The sequence below is a fragment of the Dreissena polymorpha genome, chromosome 7 (assembly GCF_020536995.1).
Source record: "Dreissena polymorpha isolate Duluth1 chromosome 7, UMN_Dpol_1.0, whole genome shotgun sequence".
NCBI classification, from domain to species: domain Eukaryota; kingdom Metazoa; phylum Mollusca; class Bivalvia; order Myida; family Dreissenidae; genus Dreissena; species Dreissena polymorpha.
The window spans coordinates 11855602-11876485 of record NC_068361.1 but is presented as its reverse complement, the minus strand read 5'-3'; the positions used below and the strand labels follow the sequence as shown (position 1 = coordinate 11876485).

The 20884-nt window shown below is 34.0% G+C and overlaps 2 protein-coding genes across 2 annotated transcripts in view; one reads left to right on the top strand and one right to left on the bottom strand.

The window, feature by feature from the left end:
• Nucleotides 1-1551: 1551 nt before the first annotated feature.
• On the bottom strand, nt 1552-17568 carry LOC127837202 (coiled-coil domain-containing protein 105-like). Its single transcript, XM_052364126.1, has 6 exons — nt 17031-17568; nt 9850-9954; nt 6015-6383; nt 5115-5210; nt 3617-3730; nt 1552-1945 (listed from the first exon to the last, which is right to left on the bottom strand). Exons 1-6 carry the CDS (start codon nt 17403-17405, stop codon nt 1760-1762), a joined length of 1245 nt encoding a protein of 414 aa, XP_052220086.1. The 5' UTR covers nt 17406-17568; the 3' UTR covers nt 1552-1759.
• Nucleotides 17569-17876: 308 nt separating this feature from the next.
• The window catches only part of LOC127839267 (neurofilament heavy polypeptide-like), a 55633-nt gene continuing 52625 nt past the window's right edge, over nt 17877-20884 (top strand). The window contains exon 1 of the mRNA XM_052367547.1: nt 17877-17978. The gene's annotated coding sequence lies outside the window, so the exon portion shown is untranslated. The remainder of the gene's footprint in view (nt 17979-20884) is intronic.

Below are 20884 nucleotides of genomic sequence, written 5' to 3'. Positions count from 1 at the left end.
TTAACTATGCTGTTGTTTTTTTTAAAAAGAAACAAATATTGATTAAAAATGTATAAAACTTTCAACATACAAAAATTGAGCTGAAATGTTTTTATTGCATGTTTCATGTGCAGCAATTTGTTTTACCAACGTAAATATACAGCTTCACAGCTCTATATTAAAATGTTTATTACAAATTCTTTATTTTGAAGTTTCAAAAGCTCTTCACTACAACAACAAATGCTCATACAAATTACTGACCCTGGTCCTTAGATGTTTTCCACAATTTACACATAAAGCTCAGATATAACAAAAAATGAACCTCACATATCATAGGTATTTCAACCTAATGCTATCACAAACTGTTCACATCTTTCACACCTTATGCATAGAAAGTCTTCACATCTTATTTATCATAATTTAGTACTAGACTGTGACACTTAACCCTTTGCATGCTGGGTAATTTTTCATCTGCAAAAATGTTGTCTGCTGAATTTCTAAAATTAGCATTTTCTTCGATTTATTTCAAAGAATACTATCAGAATAGCAAACAGTTTGGATCCAGATGAGACGCCACGTTCTGTGGCGTCTCATCTTAATCCAAACGTGGCGTCTCATCTGGATCCAAACTGTTTGCAAAGGCCTTCAAAATTCGGTTCCCGCACTGAAAGGGTTAAATGCTCAAACTTGGTTTTAGAACATATCCCATTGCTGGGAACATATACACATTGACTCTTAATTTTTTTCCACCTTTATTATATACCTTTTTAACATGGGAATGGAGCCAAATTTTTGCCCAACATAAGCACTTAAATAGCAACTTTGATATCCCACCCAACAGATTTTACATTGTGTGCTAACTCAGATATCACAAGCAATGGCTTCTAGATATTAAAAGAGAACCATTTTCCCACAGACTTCATGCAGGAAAGCTAGTTTCCAGACTTGCCTTTCTGGAAGTATTGACTTTCACACTTATCAATTTTTCTGTTTGTCCACACTTTTATTTCAAATTTACTAAAGTAGTAGATAAGTCTCACAGATTTGCATAGAGGAACTGTGAAAACATGAAAATGTTAAACAATCACATGTGATGAATGTTTGCATAGAGATATCCAAGAATGATATGCCTTTACCAGGCAAGAACAATTTGAATCTAAAACGTGCTCGGGCCACTACAAACATAAATGGATATTTGAACTACTGGTATTTCATTCTTGAAAGTCATTTAAAGACGAAATAAAGAACGAGCTTGTTTTTTTGTGGACAAATCTACAATTTATATGTAACCTTTGTTTTTTAACAACATATCAGTGTTTTTAATAATTATTTTACTCATGCTTTGAGGTAATACCTAAGTAAAAAATTCCCTAGATGTATTATCTGGGACAATTCAAAACTATCCAATCAATACCATGGAGGGTAAATACATCCACCTACTGGCAAATACTGATTTGTAATACTTCACACTTGCATTATGCATAAACATGTCCTACATGCCAAATGTATCATGATACAATCTCTCTGGATGAGCATAAAAACCCTCCTCATGCAAAAACATACAAAGAATGATTTACAAAAAACAACTTTAATTCAGATTTATAAAAAGTAAATACATATCACAAAAAATTATGCTTTTGATTTCTGTCTGTGAAGTACACAACAAATTACGGTTATATTTTGTTCTCTTCTCTTTGAAAATTTTGAGAGAAAAAAAGTCAACGATAACACAATACGTTGAAAATTGAAAATACTCATAAGGTGAAACAAGTCTAAATTGCTAGAACGCAGCCCCCAGAGTCCATCTGTGGTCGGATTTACGGCGTCGAAGGCGGATGATGCTTCCGTCGATAGAGGCAGCGGCACTTTTACTGCGGATGTCGTCATCAAGTCGTAGGCTCGCAAGACGAAGTAGGCCAATGTTGCGACTCGTTGCAGTGAGGGACTGGAGCAGGCCGTCTCCACCCTGTGGGCAGGAAAAGGGGTTTTCATGCATAGCATAAGGTTACAAAATCATCATGAGGGAAGTGATGAAAGAACACACAGTCGCATTGCAACAAAAACAAGACAATTTACAATAGGGCCGTGCTCTGTGAAAATGGGGTTTAATGAATGTATGCAAAGTGTCATCCCAGATGAGCCTGTGCAATATGCACGGGCTTATCAGGGACAACACTTTCCGCTTTTATGGTATTTTCTGTTTGAAGAAAATTTCTTCTTAGCAAAAATCCAGTTTAGGCGTAAAGTGTTGTCCCTAATTAGCCTGTGAAGACTGCACAAACAAAACATTTGAGCTAGTTATACAAAAATCCAGAACAATTTAGAAAATTTTGTGGCAGAGACAGGACTTTTCGGATGGACGTCGGGAAACTCTTCCAGACAAAGAGTGCGACTGCTTATTATGCCACTTTCTTTGAGGAGGGAGGCATAACAATACATATTCAGTTTAACTATCTTGGGTTTTGTTGTTCTTAATTATTTAATATCTAATAATTTGAAATGCCCATTCATTTTTTTGCAAAGTCTATTAGTCCAGAGCTCCCCCTCCCCAACTCCCAACAGAGGGTACTGTTTTAATCTAATCTTTTGCTTTTTACAATATTTTTTTATCTGTGTCTTAAAAAAGAGGTATCTAAAAAATTCTAAATGTGATTCTTCACTAACACCAATTACACTGCTACTAGTTTGCAGCAAATGCACTACTTCCATGTGACTCTAATCCAGTTGCTATGATCAGTTGTTTAAGTAACTGGTCATGATTTGTGAATGGTTAAGTCTACTGCAGAGACCAATAGGTTGGAGTTGTATAACAAAGCCAACAAACTGGTGCACTTGAACCATTCCTATTATAGATCGATTGTGAGACATGATTGGGTTTATCCATGGATCACTGGTTCATCCACATTCACACCCTTACTGCCTTGAGGCCATGACAAATGCATATTGGGTAAACAAAAAGGGGAAATATTGGAACTTTGACACTGCATTATCACGCTTACATAGAGAGAGGGAATGTGTACTGTATGCTGTGCATGGCATACCAGGATTTTATTCAATTTTCATATGCTGACAAAAGAACATTTAGCAAATTGGTATGTGCAGACTGCATTTCTTAATCAATCTTTCTAGAAAAACTAAACACAAAACTTTTACTATCCCTGCATTAAACCTATAGGAGAAAAATTGGCACCGACACATCTTCATGGTTTTCAGAAGATTCTGGTGATTTTGAGGGTAGACATGGTACCTCTACAAAAAGCTGTTGACCTGAGAATGGTTCCTTAAAGTCTAAGCCATACAGACCAAGATATTCTTACATTAACCCTTTCTCCCATAAGAAAGATAAGAGAAAATGGCTTTTGCAACCAGCATAAAACCAGAACAGCCTGAGAGTAACTCGCAGTGTGTTAAGGTTTTATGCTGTTTGCTGCTCACAAGTATCTAAGGGTTGGAACTGAAGCCTTTAAAACTTGAATTAAGTAAAAAGGTGTTTAATTGAATTCAGCTTTTTATGGACTACACATGCATCAAAATAGATATGTGATTGGTAAAGGGTTAAAACCTAAATACCAACCATTTCTCACACTATGTTGAAACAGTTGCCTAAAAACACACAAATTTTCGGTGTTGCCCTCACCTCAATAATCTGTTGGGCCTCAGGCAGCTGTGTGCCAGGGTGTCGCTGGAAGACCCGAACCATCGGTCGGTCAAGCCTCTCACGTGTGGACAGGTCAGCGCTCATCACTGGACCCTAGGAAACCACAAGCAGAGTGTGATGTAATTTGCATGATAATGTTATACCAATACCAATAAAACTAATAATGTGAGATACGTTTTGAGGAAAGTTAGACTCAATGCAAGTGAGTAAAATGTCGTTCCAGATTAGCCTGTTAAGTCTACACTAAACAATTGGATGAGACAAACAAGGTCTGAAAATCATTATGCTATCAGAGCGATGTACAATTACAGGCACTGTGTAATGATCAACAGCGCTATGAGTGGAAATACTGGTCTGTAAATTAATTTGGATAAGTCAAATCAAAGGATAATAATATTTTTTGGCAAACACCAATTGAACTAAATGCACCGAAATAAACAGTTTTCAAAACAAAACAGTCAACAATAACAAAACTGTCTAAAAAAACCTTTGAAATTCAATGATACCTGACCCTCATTATCAATTTCATTTTCAGTGTTAGCCAAAGGGTTTCTGGTCTCAACTTTAGTCTTACGTCTTTTGTGAACCCTTACTCTGGGTTTCTATCAAGCATATTGGGCACATTAACAAATCAATTACAATAACACAAACGATTATTAATTAACATTGACAAAGCAGGTGATTAATTAGCAGCTCATTTGTTTATTTTTTTCTATAAAAATTATACGAAATATAGTAACTTTCCCGAATAATATTTTCTTCTATAATTATTGATTCCCTATAAGCGGAAAAGAAACCAATTGAAATAAGAGTAGCAAGAGCTGTGTTCGTAAAACACAATGCCCCCGACTGCGCTTTGAAGCCGCACGGCAGCTATTGTAGAAACGAGGTTATATATTGCATGTAAATGTCACAGTGACTTTGACCTTTGACCTATTGACCTCAAACCATGTTTGATTGCATGTAGATCTCATTGAGATGCATGCGCATGTGAAGTTTAAAGAACATAGACCCAAGAGTTTTCATTTTATGAGCAAGGTTAAAGTTTTGGGACAGACCCACACATACAATGACAGACAGACAGGCCAAAACCAATATACCCCCTGATCATTCGATCTGGGGGCATAAAAAGGTGGCAAAAATACAGAAGAGTATATTTTTCTTTAAATGATTTATAATAATTTTGATTTCAACTTTCATAAAAGCCCAAATAAAGATCTTTAAATTTCAAATAAAATTTTAAAATATTTTAGATCCATAATTTTTCACTGGTTTACTTTCCACCTTCCTCGAAAATTTCATCAGAATCTGTTCAAAATCTATCAAGCTTCAAACAGACAGCAAGACATATGCTTTCATGCAGGCAAATTTATCTATTAGACCAGTGCAAAGACAGTAATGATTCTGGAAAAAGTGGTATTATTATCCATATTTAAAGCATTTTGAACAACATGACATTCACTGCATGCACTCGTACCATGGTGTATCCTCTGGCGCGATCTGTGGCGTCATACCAACGCTGTGATCGGTGGATGGCGTGGCGGTTCTCACCCAGACTCACGGTCAGGTGTTGCTGTAATGTATATCGAGGATATTTTGTTGGTTTCACTAAAATAATGCATTTGAGCCTTGCCCAGGGGAATCTGGGCTTAATGCATGAGCGAAAAGTTTTGACTCAGATTAGACTGTGCAGTCAGCACAGACTTATCAGGGACGAAACTTTCTGCTTTCATGGTGTTTTTTTGTTTAACACTTTGCATGCTGGGAAATTTGTCATCTGCTAAAATGTCGTCTGCTGAATTTCTAAAATAAGCATTTTCTTCGATTTTTTTAACAGAATACTATCAGAATAGCAAACAGTTTGGATCCTGATGAGACGCCACGTTGCGTGGCGTCTCATCTGGATCCAAACTGTTTGCAAAGTCCTTCAAAGTTCGGATCCCGCACTGAAAGAGTTAAAGGAAGTCTCTTCTGAAGATCCAGTTTAGGCAGAAAGTGTCATCCTTAATTAATCTGGGAGGACACTTTGTGCACATGCATTAAGCCCTGTTTTATCCGAGCACAGCATAGTTGAATTTCCATTAGTAAGCAAAGAATTAATGTTTTCCAGATTGGAGGAGAATACTGACTTTTATGAAATGTTATCACCATTATTATATTAGCTCATTAATTCACGGTTTTAAGAGTGATAAATTTCAGGAATAACACACAGTGAATGGCTTATTTTATTTCATGGATATTTACCTATTAATATATTATAAAGATTGGAAAACATAAAATAAAGTATGATAAAATACTGTGAAAATGGGAAAGATAAGCATAAACATTAAAATACATCAACATTAAAATTGTCATAGTTGGAAATTAATATCTTTACCTTCAATGTAACAGTTTCAGAAAACTTCTGGGTCATGCCATCGTTTACAGACTTGTGTGCGGCCCTTGTTAGTTTGTCCGTACGATCAATAACATCGTTCAACTCCTTTCGAAGGTACGCAGAACGCGCGCGAGCGTCTTGGGCATCAGCCAATGCTAGGTCGGCCTCAGGGGTGTACGGACCAATTGGATCAGTCATTGACGGTCCCAAGCGAGAAAGACGCCCGTCGAGGGATGAGCGACTGCGGGACCCAGTGGCGCTGTGCTTTGCGCTGTTTCCAATGGAGGACAGAGCGTGACAGAGGAGATCCAGCACTCTTGATCTTTCTTGAAGGACATTGAATAAACGCTTCCTCGCAGCATCTAGTGTCTACAAAAGTGAGCGGTGAATGGGGTATTTAAGTTGTGAACAGTTAAAAGCTAGTTATTTAAAGTAATGAACAGTTAAAAACTCGTTATTTTAAGTGGTGAACAGTTAAAAACTATAGCAGTTATAACAAGATGGCAATTGTGTCACACAATACTCCCATTTTAAGGTCAAAGTTAAGTTTGAAAAATTCAAGCGCCATAACTCAGAAGTGCTTTAGGCCATCTGGCTGTTTAACATACTTGGCTGAGATTTAATTCCCATAAACTTTTTGACAAAGTTTGATGATGATAATATTTAAACAATTTGAGTTAAAGAGTTATTTGGCCACTTTTGGTTTACACAATGGCAATAATTCAGAACTGCTTCAGGTGATCCGGCTGGAAATACATCCAGACAGAAGTAGTAATTATTCCCAACAAGAGATGTGTTTGTTAGAAACACAATGCCCCCTACTGCGCAGCTTTGATTTATTAATTGTTTTTTATCATTTGGCAGGTTAAGATTGTTATCTCCCTTTGAAGCTTATTACTTCCCTTGGATTATTTTTTTTTACCTTTAAGGATGACCTTTACCTTGAGCTTTCACCACTCAAAATGTGCAGCTCCGTGAGATACACATGCATGCCAAATATCAAGTTGCTATCTGAATGGACATAGAAGCTATGAGCATTTTTCAAAAACTAAACGCGAAGTATGACCGAAAGACGGACGGACAGATGGACGGATGGTCCGATCACTATGTGCCCTCCTTCTGGGGCATAAAAACAATATCACCAAGTCACAAAGATCTTATTTACACTTTTCCATTCACAAGCAAAGTGAAAATGGCTATGTGCAAACACGTAAAATCAGAACAGCCTGCAAGTAACTCGCAGTCTGTTCAGGTTTTATGCTGTTTGCTGCTCGTCAGCATCTAAGGATTGAAAATGAAGCCTTTAAAACTTAAATTCAGTAAGAAAGGTCTGAAATAAAATATAACTTTCTAAGGGGCTACAAATGTGTCAAAATACGTATCTAAGTGTTCGTTTTAGAGAGTGGACATGGTTAAATTTCCCTTTTTTACAAAAAAACAGCAATAATTAAGAAGTGCTTCAGGTGATCTGACTGGTTATCAAACTTATTGCCAAGATACAAGTCCCATAACCATTATGTCCAAGTTTCATGATTACCTGAAGTTTAATGAGGATTTTGTAAACTTTTTGCGTGAGAAAGCGCCCAATGTTGATTCGGCTATTTATTAATAATTTTAATAATTCAAGGGCCATAATTCAGAAGTGATTAAAGCAATAATGTTTGTTATCAATCTAGGTTGAAAAGTGATGCCCGCAAATACCTTGACAATGTTAACTGTTATATCATCACAATTTGGTGATAATTTATCAAGAGGTTTTGATGATATTACAACTTTTATCTAAGTTATATATATATTAGGGATGCAAGAGGTTACAAAAATCATTAACCGGTTAACCTTTTCCCGTAACCGGTTATTAACCGGTTAACCGAAACGCCTTAAGTAGTGAAAATGATTTAGAGTTCGTAAAAATTTCATACCGCTCGAACAGCTCTGTAGAAACAAAAGTTATTTCAAATTTGAAATCGCTTGCGTTGATAACATGCCAGTTTCGTAATAAAATGTATTGTACATTTTATTTTAATAATTTTGTAAATGTATGCTATATATCTTATTTAGTTTTCCTGCGTACATGCACAGGGGTAAAAAATTTTAAAACTACACAATGTTCATTTTCACGTGTTAATTACTTATTTTTGGTTGGGCCGCTTATTTTACGTTCGCGTCGTATCGCTCACAAAAATGGTGGGTTCATTCTGTTTTAATTTTTGAAACTCAAATTGGCTTAATATAGAAACGTTTTCCCCTTTCTATTCGACGTAAAGTCGGTCATGTGTGTCCAACGAATTCGCATCTCTTCTTATTCGATACTTACATATTTTGTTGTTTGCATTTTAGCGTTTGTAGCCGAAGTAGTATCGTTTGATTTTCATTATGCAATTAAAAAATGTGGGTAAAATAAAGAACACGAATGCAAATTAAATTAATTTTGCACGATATGTAAGTTGAATGTTTAATATAATCAGTACATTTATTTCATAGCGAAGTAACTAAGTATAATGATCTCAAATACTGATAGTTACGTATGTTTGTTAACGTACCATAGCGCGAAAATTTTAAGCAATTACACAAATACTAAATTCAACGGTTTTATTTTGTATCTATTTTTAATTGATGTTTAATTATTTAATAACACTTTCATCGGACGGTAATGGTGGAATCATTAGACGTAATATTATCATAATTATATTAGTTTTTGATAAATAAAAGGACGTTAACTCGTCAAGATTTAAACTACGGATGCAATTCTTGATAAAAATGTTACTTATAAACACGGTATTTTTGCGAGCAATCAGTGTTGGGTATTGGTAAACAAAACATCAAAATAAGCCGTCTAATGTCTCAACTGTTTTGTTATCGCGAGTTCAATAAACGTGTCAATTACATCTTCGCTAATAGCTCCCACTCATCGCAGTTCGCTAGTTAAATTTTAGCGAGTAAAAAAAAACACAATAGTGTCAGTTATCAAAACGTACCGCCTATTTGTTATCACAAAGGTATTGATTAATTGTTTTATTACTTTGATTGTTGACACGTTATTTATTACCGTCGATCGTGCGGCATGTTGTTCTAACTAGTCGCCAGCGCAAGTTGGCAGTATGTCATGCGAAAACAGTAAAATCGTACGAATTATTCCATGAAAAAAAATCAAATATTTTTTTTCCAGGTTAACCTTTTTCAGAAAATGTAACCGGTTAACTGGTCGTTTCGGTAGGTTAACCGGTTAACCTCTTGCATCCCTAATATATATTGCATTATTTTTGCCAAAATGGCCAGATATAGGCCTCTCTGATTTCTAGTGCTGGGCCCTAAGGCCAAAATAAAAAATTGGTCCGTTTCCGATCGCCCCACCGTGTCTCCTGACCGTGTCTCCCGAATTGGCGCCAACCATCAACATTGTATTGGGGTCGCCAAAAAAAAATATTTTCTTTTCATTTTCGTTCATATAAGATGTAATATCAAGCAAACAAAGCATATATATACATGTATTTCTTATTAAAAGCTTTAGTAGCCTTCCATTTTAGTACCCCCCGCCCCCTCCCCCTCCAAAAAAATAAAAATAAAATAAAATCCCTACCTACTGACCCTGTGTTTTTTTTCCAAGGAGACCAGAAACGGGCCTATTTTTTATTTTGGCCTTACCAATGAGCTTTCTGACCCATTTAACATTGTAGGAATTTTGCAAAAACAAAGCATACACGTTCTCTACATCACCCCCAAAGATACCAAGTTCTACCCAGCTAGGAAACAAATTTGAGAGAGTTTTAATAATTAAGCCAAAGGCTTTCAATGCAATCGAGCTTTAATAAACGGGTTTGAAACCAAAAAAACATACATGTAACTGCTGTTGTACGGATTTCAGCTGTTGTTCAAGAGCCTTCTTGCAGTTCAACAAATGTGAGCGCTCTGCGTTTAGAAGATCATCTGCACCATCGTGATCCTGAAATGAACAACATAAATAATCAAGAAGTTCATTTTTGCAGATCAAAAGATATGAGCACAGTCTGTGTTTAGAACATCATCTGCACCATCGTGAGCCTGAAATGATCAACATAAATAATCAAGAAGTTCATTTTTTGCAGATCAAAAGATATGAGCACTCTGTGTTTAGAACATCATCTGCACCATCCTGAGCCTGAAATGATCAACATAAATAATGAAGATGTTCATTCTTGCAGTTCAAAAGACATGAGCGCTCTGTATTTAGAAGATCATCTGCTCCATCATGGTTCCAAAGAATGAATAATAATAACTCATGAAGAATGCAATCGTGCATGAGATGAAAGGTCCTGGGATGGATCCCACGCAAAGAGCGTTCAAGATATTTTAAGGTACTGATTCTTTCCGCAAATTGGACTTAAGTCTTTGTTAAGGTCATAGCAAATTTCAAATAATCATGATGAAGTTTGTTCTTGCAAATCAAAATAAATGATCTTGCCATGATCTTTGAAATAGGAATGGAAATGAGGAGACAAAATGAATCAGAATTGTGCTTTATATAGAGATAATTAATACTTCTTTTTAAGGCTTTTAACATTCAAACATGCATCAAAAATTGATTTAAAGCATTTAAAGTCTTTTTTTTTGTAAACAATCAGCCAAGTTTTTAAGCTAACATAGCTGCCCCACAGTATCAGTGATTGAAAGCGGTCTAATTTTATGATATGAATCATACAGGATTCCCATAGTTGCTTCCGATTGATATGTTGCTCATGACAATTTAAGCTTGATTTAAAATAGTTGTCTTTATTTTGGACACATTACTTTTAACAATGAAACTCTTGTGACTTGAATTAAGTTAACAGACCTTGCTTGGATATGTCACTAGGATAAGTCTGTTACATCTACCCTCAGAGACATGGTTCAAAGTTTGGGGACATTCGTCCAAGCCTCAACTTCAGAAGTTATAGCTTTTTTGTTGAAAACATACACATTAAAACACTGTATTGTGTGGAGTTACATAACATCATACTTGAACATAAAATTATGGGTACATTAGTTATGCAATTTCCTCACACAAGACTCGGTGCATTTTATTATGACATTAATATGTTGTTTTTGTTATTTTCACAAGACTCGGTGCATTTCATTATGACATTAACATGTTATTTTTGTTATTTTTACAAGACTCGGTGCATTTCATTATGACATTAACATGTTATTTTTGTTATTTTCACAAGACTCCGTGCATTTCATTATGACATTAATATGTTATTTTTGTTATTTTCACAAGACTCAGTGCATTTCATTATGACATTAACATGTCATTTTTGTTATTTTCACAAGACTCGATGCATTTCATTATGACATTAACATGTCATTTTTGTTATTTTCACAAGACTCGGTGCATTTCATTATGACATTAACATGTTATTTTTGTTATGTCATTTTTGTTATTTTCACATGACTCGGTGCATTTCATTATGACATTAACATGTTATTTTTGTTATTTTCACAAGACTCGGTGCATTTCATTATGACATTAACATGTTATTTTTGTTATTTTCACAAGACTCGATGCATTTCATTATGACATTAATATGTTATTTTTGTTATTTTCACATGACTCTGTGCATTTCATTATGACATTAACATGTAATTTTTGTTATTTTCACAAGACTCTGTGCATTTCATTATGACATTAACATGTTATTTTTGTTATTTTCACAAGACTCGGTGCATTTCATTATGACATTAACATGTTATTTTGGTTATTTTATGTTTACACTTTTGTTATTATAGGCATTCTTCCATAATATTTTTGATTATTAGACATCAGGATTTCTCTGGATAACAAAAAATCATAACACTTTTGAAATAAAATCTATTAAATATGCACATTCTATATTACTCATTTGTCATAAATATTCATAACACTTTTGAAGTGAAAATTCAACAGGCAAAACTATCCACATAAATTAAAACATTAAACACTGCACTTAATATTCATTCACTTAAATAACTTGCATGACCTCTTAACTTCTCATTAATTTATTATTTGATCAGTTAGCTTTGAATCATCTGGGACAGATTAGTTTGTATTTTAATCACACTTAATACCTCACTACATGTAGTAACAAATAGATAATCCTTTCTTTTCATTTTGAATAAGGTGGGCATATTTCATTTTGAACATGCATATCCCATAAAGCTCCTTAATTTTATACATGCCAGGTCATTTTGTTGCTAGCTTTCATATGCTTTTTTATCTGCTGGCTTATTTATTTATTTATTAACCGATGGACTGAGTGTTCACTTTATAAACTAACTTGCTTTTTTCTATATCATACAACTCATTATATATATAATAATATTCACTTTATAAACTAACTTGCTTTTTTCTATATCATACAACTCATTATATATATATATATATAACTAGATACTGTGCTAAGCATGATATTGTATGAAGTAGGCTTGGTTTTAAAATTGTGACTATGTGAATAGTCTCTTTATCATGTAAAATCATCTCTCTTTTATGATAAAATTGTATTTAGATTTGAAGCTTAGGTCATACAAAAATATGGGACAAAGTCGGTGCCTTTTGTGACATTAAACTTAAATTTAATCTCAAAATTACTGCTTACAAAATCCATCTAATCCTAAGCAGGCAAAATCAAAGACAACGAAGCTGTGAGAGACAAACCAGTTTCGTATTTGAATAAAAAAATTCAGATATATATGGCACACAATCACAGTAGTGTATTGATTAGCGCACAGATTTTTAACAGTCTTTTGAAGTAATATATTTACATATGGATATTGCGGCCTCTAATGCTAAAATGTACATAAGTTTTGTTCAAACAAAAAATTGAACAGGGATTTTGATACGACGAAAAAACGTAATTAAAAGTTTACGGCGAAAATCTACACATATATACTGATTAAACATTTGGTTTGTGAGTAATGCCATTCTTCATCATCACTTTATGTAAACAGAACTTTCTTTAACCCTTTACCACTTAGATACATATTTTGACGCATTTGTAGTCCCTTAGAAAGTTCTACTTAATTATAGATCTTTCTTACTAGATTCAAGTTTTTAAGGCTTCATGTTGAACCCTTAGATACTGATGAAGAGCAAACCGCATTAAACCTGAAGAGACTGTGAGTTACTCGCAGGCTGTTCTGGTTTTTATGTTGTTTGCACATAGCCATGTTCACCTTGCTTCTGAGTGGGAAAGGGTTGAAGGGGCATAAAGATGGTATTGACCAAAATATGTATACACTTACTAAAACCTTTAAGCGTATAAAAGTTACCGTTTTTGGCAAGACTAAAGTGAAATAAGTTCCCAGAGCAAATAAATGTTGTAAGAAACGAGTTTTATAAGGGTTAAACTTTATGCATACTATATATGGTTTTATTTAACTCACATACAATTTATCTGCACTATAAATTCTATTGAATACTAATTTAACTCACTTCTCACTTTTTTACTCAAAACCGATTCTAGGCATTGCTGTAGGACAAAAAGATTTGTTTTGACAAAAAATGTATGCTTTTTGTGATGTTAGTTTTTTAAACATAAGTGGTTTTTGGAACAAAACAGACCTGTAATAAAGAATGTTTAAAAATTCTGACTCCATTTTATAGGAACTGTCAACCACGACGAAAAGAAAAGTTGTTAAATACTGTATTTTTTACATTTATTAGTTTATATTGATTAAAATATCATGACTGGTATATTACATTTCTTGCAAAAAGTTGTTAAGTTTTCATATTTTCAGTACATTTGGTAATACATTTTACTGGGTATGTCTACCACTGGTAACGACCAGTTCACTATCAATAACGCCAGTAAGATTGATCATCATTGTCGCATGGTAAACCAAGAAATGCAATTTGTGCATGCGTAGTGAATTGTATATATTTTGTATATAAAAAGATCAATCTATTTTGTTATTTATATATTAAGTGTGTGTATCGTTATGTCACCTTTTTCGATGAATACTTTCGATTTCACATCACAAAGTTTTATAACCGAATATACTGAAAATATGAACTTTTTTCAAGATTGTAATATACTAGTCGTGATATTTTAATCAATATAAACTAACAATTGTAAAAATATACGGTATTTTAAAACTTTTCTTTTTTCGTCATTCATGGTTGACAGTCCCTTTAAAATCAATATGATGCACATTGGTTAGCATATTGTAAAAACCTTATACATCTATAATTTGATCAACAGATATTACAAATAACACATCATAAAATATGCACTTCTCACCTAAAGCATTTATCAACTAGTAATTATAGGTCTAAATAAATCAATTGTGGTATAACTATTAGATATACATGTGAAATAGTTTGTCTCTGTCTGCCTCATTAATTATTACAGTTTGCTTTTTGTTTTATTCTTTTCGATCGAGGAACCAGCAGCTGTTTTATTGAACTGATTACCATATAACGCGATGCTTAGCAGAGTAAAAGAAAGGACAGGAAATAAAAACCTGCCAACCTATGAATTATTTATTGTATAATTACTTTCATCATCCTGGCAACATATCAACACAATCTGAGTATGGAATAAACCACAATACACAGGTTTTTTTCCCCTTCTTTGTGACCCACCCAAAAATGGCCCTAAGTTCCCCTCGGATTTTTTTCCCCTCAGCAGGTTAATTTTCCCCTAGATTTCATTTTCCCCCCCCAATTTTTTGTTTGTTTTTTAAACCTTTAAATATATAGGTTCACCTGATCCATTGTAGAAGATAGAAAAATATTGCATAATTAAATTATCTGTTGTTTTTAATTTGTTTTAAAAACAGTAAAATATGTTAAATTGATTACTTAAGACTTTCCTTATTTTCTCCAAAATCCGGGTCCTGTGCGATTTTTCCCCTAAAGAAAGGCAAGGCCCTTTCCCCAAAATCAGATAAAAAACCCTGATACAATTTACAAATTTGCAGCAAAATACTTTTACAAAACAAGCGGAGCGAATATAGCATAAAATGAAAAAAGAAAGTTTATTAATTTATATGACACAATAAGTAATTGTGATTTTGTTCTTATAAGAGAATGTATACTGCATGGTTAGCGAGTATTTCTCGGATGATATATAGGGTTTTTCTTTAACCCTTTGCATGCTGGGAAATTTGTCGTCTGCTAAAATGTCTTCTGCTGAATTTCTAAAATTAGCATTTTCTTCGATTTTTTTCAAAGAATATTATCAGAATAGCAAACAGTTTGGATCCTGATGAGACGCCACGTTTTGTGGCGTCTCATCTGGATCCAAACTGTTTGCAAAGGCCTTTAAAATTTGGTTCCCGCACTAAAAGGGTTAATAACTTTCTTAATTATAAGAACTATTGTATGAAAAAGTTACTGATATATCCTTGGTTTGTCATCTACAAGCAAATGTAGACAAAAAATGTTTTTCATGTGCGCATGCGTATGTACGAGTGCTGTATATGGAGTCATTAGAGGGAGGTAATTTTCTACTGTACAGAAGTATTTACCGGACATTTATTTAAATTGAAAATTTGGAAACAAATTATAGATAAACTGAAATTTTTCTTAACATGACCGTTAAAATGACTTTAATACATTATTTTAAAGATGCCATACCGGTATGTCCTCTAAGTACATTTTTTCAAGCAATTCAGATAGCTGTTTACAACAAAGTGTGTCGAGTTTTAATGTACAAAATGTATGTATAATTATGTATGCGTTTTGACAAGATTAGTTTCTGAATCAATAAAAGATTGAAAATAAAATTAAAATCTGCTCTATCATAGCAGACAAACAAAAATCACAAGGGCATTTCTTTTGCGCATGACCATGCCATTGATATCCCTCTGTCACATTTCACTTGCCCATGACCGTAGTATTAGTAGCCCCTTCGCCGAGTTCACATTTCATTGAGATGACATTTGTAAACAATGCAATTGTTTAAATATTATAAATGCCTGTTAACAAATTGCTGCAGTCAATTTTTAGAAAACAAGTGCCTGTAAGTACCTTACAAAGAATTTTTTTTTACAATACACAAAATAAATAGAATGTCCGGTAAATACTGCTGTCCAACAAATACTCTCTAATCAGCAACTGAACTTAAAAATACTTGCTACAAAAATCACAACAAAAATTAATTTTAACTTTATATCTTAATCATGTCATAAGATTTTTTAATCGTTTAACAATTTATTGACATTTGAAAACTGATCATACATTACATGATTTGACTTTGACTAATAAAATCAAAAGTATTGACTAATAAAAATAAATTCAAATCGCACAGCTGTTTGTCATGCCTTATACTGACACATACCCTGACTGAATGACATTAAGCTATACCTAAATTAAACATTTAAAAATACTTATGACAAATATACGTAATAAAAAGATTAAACATTGAAAATCCAGGTACTCTTAAAGCCATGATACGTTTTGACACCTTATTAAACTACAGCTAGCAGTACAGGGCTAGATTGCACTTTACCAGTACGCAGTTGTTTACCACCATCGACAAAGCGTGGGTTTGGGGGACAGCAGCCCCCAATACTAAGGAAATATATAGGATAAAAAGGATTATTAGGTGTTGCGTTAGGTGTTAGGTATTAGGTGTTGAGTACCAGTAAAGTGCAATTGCCCTGTACATTTGTGCCAGGTATAAGGTTTCTACCCCAAAAGATAAATTATTTCATTATTGTGAGGTTTATATGCTATGTGTAAGTAAACCACATTTTAATAACTTACAAATACATAAAGTACATAAATTACCTACACAATCTTTGAATCATATCATTTTGATTTTTAGTTGTGAAAGTAATTATTTTTGTTAATAATTTATCAGATGCCATTGAAACAGGAAACATAATGTTTAATTGATTCAATTTATGTAAAACCCAATATTAACTAACGTTCATACATTTCAAATAGTATTGGTCAACTCATTGGACAAAAGTGAACACAGCTGATTATTGACACTGTGAAAAACACAACACGCTTACAAACGATGGTGAACCCTGATGAATCAAACATAACACACATGAAAGAACAGCAAAGTATACCCTTTCTTTAGTTGGTCTCGAAATACGATTTTCTTGACTATCTTTGTTCAACTGAATGTCTTTTCTTGTGTGTTCGAGGCTTTTTTCCAGGGCTTCTTTTCCACGTGTAAGAGATTTAATCTCTTCATTTGTTTCTAAAAGGCTCTCTCTAAGCTTAGCAACAACTGCTCTCACTTCCCGTGTGTATCTGTGTATTTCTTCATTGCTCAGCTGTGCTACTGTATCTCTCAACTGAGGCAGTGGGTCCATAGAACGACCAATATCACAGTTTTTATCACTTTTCTGTACAATTGTTTGTGACAGTTTTATCCCTTTCAATGTAGAATTTCTCCATCCTTCGGGTCCGATCGTTGTCGCTGCCTTTGTTCCCAACATCTCTGACCCTTTCTGAAAATGTCTTGTTTAAAGAAAATACCGAACAGTTAAAGTATTGTCATAAGAAAACGATTTTACTATGGCAGATTTTCCAATTTCTTCTAGGCAGCGTCAGATCTCCCCTGGTAACGATCATTCGGCTACTTCCGGTAGGTGATTTAAACGCACCGCAGTAAATAAACACGATATAAACTTAAAAGAATTTCTCATGAAATCAAAATAATGTGTTGGTATTTAATTTATTAAACAAATAATAACAATGAGCATAAGATTTGCTGTTTATTTGGACTTGTTTATTCTTTGAAAAGTAAGTGTGACTCTTGAAAGTATATTGTCCATTTTATTTTCGAGTTTGCCCATACAAATTGAAAGAATAAAAATTTGCTTTTATTCATCGAGTAAGATTTTTATGGAATGAGATACTTAATATATTTTGCTTTATGGGTTTTTCACGAAAATATTAATCGAAAGTGAAAGTAGCTATAAATAGTATTGTCATGCCGCACCAACGTCTGGATCATGACGTCATCAATCACAAAATGGAGGAATCGGTCGACACCCGTTGATTAATTGGTAAGAAAACATATTATTACGTCTACAATGTTGTATTATTTGTTTTGACACCAGTGGCTGGTGTAAGTTTACATTAATTCAAAATAAGTTCTAAAGGAAAATTGTGCTGGAAACTGTCATTGAATCCCAGAAATCGAAATATTTAATCAATTTACATGAAAATTTACGGTTCAGAAAATAATAGGAAGTACATGTAGCTCAATGCAGACCGTTACGTCGTTAGCTCATGTCATGTAACTGTCATAACAAATTAATTGTAAGGTAGACAGCGTTTTTTTTTCATTAAAAATCGGGACCGGTAACCGGACCCATTATTTCCAATGGAAAAAAGTTTATATTTATCCGAAATAGGAGCTAAAAATTCCCAATGGAACGAAAAAAAAAAAAATTTTTTTTTTTTAAGAACAATATTATGTTCATCTCCCATCCATATAAGATCAACTGTAGTAAATATAATACTGGACACACTTGTATCCTCAATTTTGAAGCATTTGTTAGCAAAACAACAACAACACTCATTTCCCAAATTTAGTCAAAACGCCGCGAATTTTCCCAATTCAAAGGGACCCAGCCCATTCCCAAAATGGTGAAAAAAAAACACTGGGTAGATCCATTAAAGAGTTGGCGAATGTTTAGTTTAATTTTTGTTATGTTCATGCCTTGCTTATTATTAATAATGCTTAATCCTGACAATAAATGTAATGTTTAAAAAACATATTTACTGTTATTTTTTATTTCATTTTTAACTATTCACAAAATTTATAAAAGTTCTCCATATCACTGTGTCTACAACAGGTATTCAATTGAAATTCTACATGGTCATTTCTTTGGGGTCATTCTGTGTGGTCACTGCAGGGATGTCATTATGATTGTAAACAAAGGATTATTTTGGAATAGTAACCGATTCGGCCGGGGGTCAAGGGGGCTGCCAAGGCCCCTTTGTAGGTCCAGGGCAAGGCTCTGGTAGGGGGTCAAGCCCCCCGACCGAAAACAAATTCTAGACATTTTAGGGACAAAATACTGCTATTCTCATAGCATAAAAAGTCAAATGAGGTCTAAAAAGAATAGAAATTTTTAAGATTTTCACATTTTTAGTATACTGTACAATGTAAAAACATATTATATTTATATGTATTTGCATGTTCCAATTCTATCCATTACCCGACAATCCAGTATTAATATGATTTCTTTTTTTTTCAAAACCAAATAACGGCCAATATTGACGATGAATGTCGTCCGCCATTTAACGCAAGTGCATATACAAATTGAATTATGGGATTGGGGAATTCCCATTGAACATGCGTGAATCACATGACGCGATTTGAGAGCATTGAGAACTGTTAATATTTAGTAATTACGACAAATCAACGACTCAATCTAAACTGTTACATGTACCTCCTTTCAGAAAAGTTTGCGAAAGTGAACGTGAATATCTGAGAATAAAAACGCGTCTTTCTTTAAATTTATCGAGTACTTTTCATACCGGATAGTGATATAACTTGTCAGGTCATTCATTTAACCAAACACAAATCAATATGTTCTTTATTAATTTGTAATAAAAGTGCAGAATAAATTTCAGTCAGGTGTTGATCACACATCATCATATTTTAATTGCGTTTAATAGTATTGTCTTTAATCCGGATTTGCCGCGTGTTGGCTGTATAATCTGCAACACCCCTGAAAAACACAATACACACAATGGGTAATAAAGTTGTTAACAATTAGCGCTAATCAACACTATTATACCTAAACGAAATCGACGCATTCTATACAGCCTTATTCCATTCGCGTTTTACAGGAAATGTCAGTTGTCAGTACACTGTATAATGTACACCCCTTTGTGTCAAAACCGGATTTAACTTGAGTGTGAATAGTCAACTGTTTCATGTTCTTTGTATCAATTCCATCCGGGTATCTGTACTATAATATACCAGTCTACAAACAAGGTGCGCGATTTGGCATATGCGTATTCAGACGTTCATAAAATTGACCAACGGTTTAGCATTCACGCCGTCGAACGCATTTAGCAATATAATTCGAGTTTTTTTCACTATTTCTTTACTTGCAAAAAATACTAGTGGCTTATAACTAACCTTGCAATCTTTTTTTCTCGAATTGTGCGAGTGTTAATTTCAAGCCCTGTGTATATGCGTGGATTACGCTGGATTTAAATGCCGTTGCCTACGGTTATTCAGTCTTATTTGTTTCAAATATGGGACATGATTTGTTAGGATCTTGAATTCGTCCATCGGTCGAAGGACGAAAAAGACGAAAATTAATGTCTGACGAATAATAATGGTTTCACAGTAATTCCGTCAAAACATTTATTCGACTCGTACCGTGTTTAAACAAATGATCGTTGAATTCATAACGCAACTGTTACTATTTGTTGAAATCTCAAATGGGAATAATTAAATTTGTAATCCGAAACCCATTCCCTTAAGTCGATGTTAACGCGCTTTTAATTGGAAACACACTTCCAAATGTAAATGTTACTGCAACGTTAAAATATTCTTGCTTCAAATTAGCAGTGCAAATTTATTTGTGTCCAATCTGTTTCTCAATTAAAAAGAGCGCGAAAACTGTGCAGCATGTACAACGTCGCGTCAAGCGTGCGTGTATTGAGCGTTTTAACAAGCACACAACACGTCAGGGCAGTGCTCCAGCTAGGATTTGAAAAGGGCAGGGAGGCTTTTTTGTCAAAAGGGCACTTTCAACGCGCAGTATTTTGTCAAAAGGGCAAGTTCGAGCGCGCGGGTGTTTCTGGAATGCTTCCTATTGCATGTTGATTTATATGTTATAAATTATTGTATTATTCCCATTATTATTAAACCATTAAAATATAATGTCTACAATGAGGATTAAACTAATTTTATTTAATGCTTTCCGGTGGGGGCGGAGGTTTG

Coding starts and splice junctions, on each gene's coding strand:
- LOC127837202 (XM_052364126.1), bottom strand. CDS start 17,405: ATGTTGGGAACAAAGGCAGCGACAACGATCGGACCCGAAGGATGGAGA. Junction 9,955..17,030: donor CGAGACCAACTAAAGAAAGG/GTATACTTTGCT, acceptor TGTTCATTTCAG/GATCACGATGGTGCAGATGA. Junction 3,731..5,114: donor GCGCCAGAGGATACACCATG/GTACGAGTGCAT, acceptor GTGGTTTCCTAG/GGTCCAGTGATGAGCGCTGA.